Genomic DNA, 5,474 nt, shown 5'->3' on the forward strand with positions numbered 1-5,474 from the left:
CCTACATAACCGCACCTACCCAGCAAAGCAACCAAAGCCGAGCCTTTTTTTTTTTAATTTCCTTGTCCCTTTTTCTGTCTTCCTCCTCGTCGTCGTCCTCGTCAGACCAGCCAAGTCCCGTGCGCCGATAACATAGCAGTGTCACTAGCACACTCGCGCAAAGGCTGCGACCGCGAGGCACGCGGGGCATGGCGGCCACCGCGAGGGGAAGCGTGGGGGAGATCCGGGCGGCCGACGTGGAGGCGGCCGGGCTCGCCGCGGCCGACGCGGCGGCCTTCCTCGCCGCGCTCCGCTCGGCGGCCGGCGAAGACGGCGGCGACGCGGCCGCCGCGTGGGCGGCGGTCGTGGCGGCGGGGGTGCTGCGGCCGGACCACCCGCACGCGCTCCACCAGCTCGTGTACTACTCCGTCTACGCCGGCTGGGACCGCGCCGGCCGGGGCCCGCCGCCCTACTGGTTCCCGTCGCCGTAAGTCTAGCCGTCCGCCGTCCATTCTTTTCCTGGAAATACGGCTGAACAGGGGTTCTCTTCCAGCGCTTAATTTGCTTTGCTGCCAACTGTTTGATCCAATCGGGTGGGAGGAGGACCGTTTGCTTGGTGCTGGTACCAATCAGTGGCTAATCAATGGTGAAAGTGACTGCTACTGCTAGTCCATCTAATTCCACCAACCAGTTCAGCTTATGGTTCCATTTAACCCAGCATTTAGCCTAACAACAAACGTGCTATTTTGATACTAGCTTAAAACTGGGCTCTGGATTCGCATCATTTAACACTACTGTGTGATAGGATGATTGGTGTATATATACTTTACTTCATGACGCCGTTATCGCGATTGTTGCAGGATTGACTGCAAGCAAACGAATCTTGGGAGAGTGATGGAAGAAAATGGACCCAAGCTGTTAGGAGCATCCTATAAGGATCCAGTTTCAAGCTTTCGCCTCTTCCACAAATTCTCTGTTCATAATCAGGAGGTCAGTTTTTCTCTTTCTAAATTTGGGATTTACTTCACAGTGCAAGTGGACAACTAGAGCATCAGTTCAGAGTTTTTATTTCTTCACAATAACCTCCTAGGTGATCATTGCATAGGTCTACTGGAAAATAGTGCTGAAGGAGCTCTCCATCAAGTTTGTACGAGAACCAACATCGATTCTAGATGCGTCAGATAAATCAAAGAAGGGAGGAACATGGTTCCCAGGTGCAGTGCTCAACATTGCTGAATGTTGTCTGCTACCTTGGCCCTCCCAGAACAAGACAGATGATAGCACAGCTATTGTCTGGAGGGATGAGGGCTTTGACGATTACCCAGTGAACCGTATGTCGTTGAAGGAGCTTCGCACCCAAGTGATGTATGCATCTCTTAACAAATTAAGTGTAGGGGGCATGCAGAAACCTTTAATTTTCTTCTGTTCTATTGTACAATTTCATCATTATGGTATTGTTGCTTCTGTATTTTCAGGACTGTCGCAAATGCCCTTGATACCATGTTCCAAAAGGGCGACCGGATTGCAATAGACATGCCAATGACGTGCAATGCGGTCATTGTTTATTTGGCAATCATCCTTGGAGGCTTTGTTGTTGTGGGAATAGCAGACAGTTTTGCACCTCAGGAGATTGGCACTCGCATGAGGGTCGCAAAAGCAAAGGCAATTTTTACTCAGGTTCGACTGTAGCAACTAGCATGTCTTATGATCATCAGTACTGTAGTAGTGCTTATACTAATTTCACGAGATTTCAGGATTTCATAATTCGGGGAGGGAAGAAATTTCCACTTTACAGGTATATGATTGATCAAATTATTTAGTTAATATATGTGTTTCAGTAACTTAATTTGCTCAACTTAAACAAGCAAATTGTAGTTATTTAGTAGGATCACATCTTGTGAAAATAATCAGATTTAACAGTATATGTTTCATTTATACCTTTTTGCATGACCGTACTGAACCATCACAGAACAATTCTCAGCACTTGCTAAATATATCAAATTATGTTCTTCAGCCGTGTCATGGAAGGGACTTCAGCTAAAGCTATTGTTATTCCTGCAACTGGAGACCTTCTTGGAGTTACACCAAGGAATGGTGATATGTCCTGGAAAGATTTTCTTTCTCGTTCTGCTGGAAGGTATGCAACAAATTTGTTCCCTCCCATGTCACAACACAATAAATGACTGTCGTGTTCAGATGCTTTCTTTCCATGAAAACTTTAAGACTTCAGATTGCAAAACATACATGATTTTGTGATGTGACCAACATGGCAGCCATATGTCTTGGATTTGCAGGTCATCCATGTACTCTCCAGTTTATCAATCTGCAGACGCCCTAATTAATATTCTGTTTTCATCAGGAACAACTGGTATAGACTACCCTGAGTTGTTTTGACGCGGTTTCCTTTTATCTCTGGTTGCACTGTTTCTCTTGTTGACAACTTCACGCGTGATTTTGATCTGTTTTATTTGCTTTTGGTGCAGGGGAGCCAAAAGCTATACCATGGACACAACTTTGTCCCATAAGATGTGGAGCTGATACCTGGGGACATTTGGATGTTCGCCCAAAGGACATAGGCTGCTGGCCTACAAATCTGGGTTGGGTTATGGGACCTATTCAACTGTTCTCATCCTTTCTAAATGGTGCGACATTGGCTTTATATCATGGTTCTCCTCTTGGACGTGGCTTCTGCAAATTTGTCCAGGTGTGGCCTATGTTGCACCATCTCTTGGTTTAAACTGCTAAAGTCGATTTAACCTTGTGTGGATTTCTTTTAGTTAAGTAGGGTTTTGACATGAGCTTATTTAGGTATCCAGTACTTGTCTTGAATTGATCATAGATAAAGCTTATTGGCTACCTAATTAACCTCAGTCTGTGGATGCGTCAAAAGTCCCTGCATATTAAATTAGAAGCTAAATATAAATTGCTCTTACTCATGCGCTTCATGGTAATGTCCATTAAATTGCAGGATGCCCGTGTGAGTGTATTAGGATCTGTGCCTAGCTTGGTGAAATCATGGAAGGCTGGTAATCTTACTGAAGGGCTAGACTGGACCAAAATCAGGCAAGTTGCTACTTACACTGTTAGAAAGCACTCGATTTCATCACAACCTCGTTGAAAGGAGCTACAATTCTACAATTGCAGGGTACTTGCCACAACAGGGGAGGCTTCTGATATTGATGATAATCTGTGGCTATCTTCGCGTACCTGTTACAAACCCATTGTTGAGTGCTGTGGTGGCACAGAGCTGGCATCCTCATACATTCAAGGGAGTCTTCTGCAGCCACAAGCTTTTGGAGCTTTCAGTGGTGCATCAATGTCCACTGGGTTTGTCATACTTGATGAACAGGGAAATCCATATGTAAGTATTGTCCGTAGAATATTCTAAGTTTGGTGATTGTGTTCGCTGCATTAACCATTTTACGTTTGCTGTGACAGCCTGATGATCTACCTTGTTCTGGAGAAGTGGGTCTCTTCCCTTTATATTTTGGTGCTACCAATCGGCTTCTCAATGCTGACCACGATAAGGTTTACTTCGATGGAATGCCCATTTACAGAGGACGGGTATGGAGTCGCTTACCTCAGTTTTCCATATCTAAACTGCTTGACAAAATTATGAAGATATTCAACATTGGCAGCAGCCAGCAGCCAACAGCCAACATTCTAAGCTTTATAAAGTCAGTATGTTCTCCAAGTCTTCCAGTGGAGCCCTAGCGAGAAGATGAGAAGCAAACACGTGATTTAGACATGTTATTGTTCTCTGACATAAGTTTCAGTGATAAGTGTGCTATGAAAAAAGTAGCAACATTTTAGTCAATGTTCCCTTTGCTGAATCAACCAAATAAATCTAACTACATGCTATTAGAAGTTATCAGTAATAACCAGAATGGTGGAAAACTTAACACATCGTAACAGTACTTTTGTTGCAGCAACTCCGACGACATGGAGATATAATCCAGAGGACAGTAGGTGGTTACTATATCATGCAGGGCAGAGCAGACGACACTATGAATCTTGGAGGGATCAAGGTTGAAGCTCTTCCTTTCAATGTTTTCAATCCCTTGTTTGAATCTCATGAAACCAATGCAATATTTCTCTTGTTGAACAGACAAGTTCAGTGGAGATCGAACGGGTTTGTAATGGAGCCGATGAGGGTCTGCTAGAAACAGCAGCTGTTGGCATCAAACCTTCCGGCGGGGGACCAGAACAACTGGCTATCTTGGCAGTGCTAAAAGATAGATCGGCACCATACGATGCAAATATTTTGAAGGGAAAGTTCCAAAGAGCCATCCAGAAGAACCTCAATCCCCTTTTCAGGGTAAGAGTCTCTTTCTAAATTTCAGTTCGCATGATCAGATGGTTTGCATGTATAATGTGGGAATTAGGATGATTTGCTTGTCCTGACAGGTGAGCTACGTCAAAGTCGTCCCCGAGTTCCCGAGAACTGCTTCAAACAAGCTGCTGAGAAGGGTCCTGAGGGATCAGTTGAAGCAAGAGCTCGCGAATCGCAGCAAGCTATAAGGGGCCTGAGGGATACCCATCTCTTTTAAACAGGAAAATGGTTCTTCATAATCCAAGTTTATTGAACTCACAGCGTGTTACATAAGCGATGGTTCGGTTCCCTTTCATTCACTTCATTGAGGGTGTGTAGATTCATAACACTTGTTATTGTATTGTATGTGTTCAGCGCATTAGAAGTAATAAGGCGATGGCTTGCTAAAATCGGATCACTCTGTATGTTTGAAGGTTTAGAAGCCATCATATTTTCTTACGTTTTCTCTTTACACCTTCAAGACAAGATGAGCTGCATTATCTAGTGTCAGATCAAAACTCAGATATGTTTTCTTTGGTTACTCTTGCAACCTGACGATTTAAAAAAACTGAACTTCTTTAGACAGTTTCCAAAGCATCAAGTATCCATTTAAAGTATCGAATTCAAATCCAATTTGTGTTGGGAAAACCACAAAGAATATTGTTGCTCTTGAATTTAGTACTACAAGTAATATAATCTCTGCATACCCACGAGCTATCTAATGAATTGTGACATGAGCTATCTGATGAATAGGGAAGTTTCCATATATACATACATGATCCTATCCCATGTCTGATTTCTGAAGGAAAATCGTGCTCATGTCTGAATGATTAAAACTCAGATATGTTTTGATCATACTAGAAAACAAAATCCATATCGGCGACTCTATGCACGCCCTGCGTAGGCGGCCAATTCGACTTGTGGGAAGCTCACTTGGCAGAAGATAATCTAGCCAATTTTTCATGGGTGTCGAAGGTGAAGAGGTCAAAAGCTTAAATCAGGACGCCCGTCTGTTTGTTCTTGCAGAGGACGGCTATATCATCTCATCTGTGTGTGCCAGATAGCTGAAGGAGTCGAGCTTGAGGGGATGAGATCACAACGACCCCATTCTTCCACACGAATCCAGCAAGCTAGCTAGCAGGGCCGGCCCTGGGGCATGGGCGACGGGGCGACGGCCCAGGGC

General features: G+C 44.4%; 1 protein-coding gene across 1 annotated transcript; it reads left to right on the forward strand.

The window, feature by feature from the left end:
* Positions 1-49: 49 nt before the first annotated feature.
* On the forward strand, positions 50-4,827 carry LOC119312342 (probable acyl-activating enzyme 18, peroxisomal). The gene is made up of 14 exons (XM_037588067.1): positions 50-466; positions 840-969; positions 1,085-1,344; positions 1,455-1,656; positions 1,734-1,774; positions 1,994-2,116; positions 2,274-2,347; positions 2,463-2,683; positions 2,948-3,042; positions 3,124-3,340; positions 3,418-3,543; positions 3,909-4,007; positions 4,088-4,297; positions 4,387-4,827. Exons 1-14 carry the CDS (start codon positions 189-191, stop codon positions 4,498-4,500), a joined length of 2,190 nt encoding a protein of 729 aa, XP_037443964.1. The 5' UTR covers positions 50-188; the 3' UTR covers positions 4,501-4,827.
* The last annotated feature ends 647 nt before the right edge of the window (positions 4,828-5,474 follow it).

Source organism: Triticum dicoccoides, chromosome 5B (assembly GCF_002162155.2).
Source record: "Triticum dicoccoides isolate Atlit2015 ecotype Zavitan chromosome 5B, WEW_v2.0, whole genome shotgun sequence".
NCBI lineage: Eukaryota > Viridiplantae > Streptophyta > Magnoliopsida > Poales > Poaceae > Triticum > Triticum dicoccoides.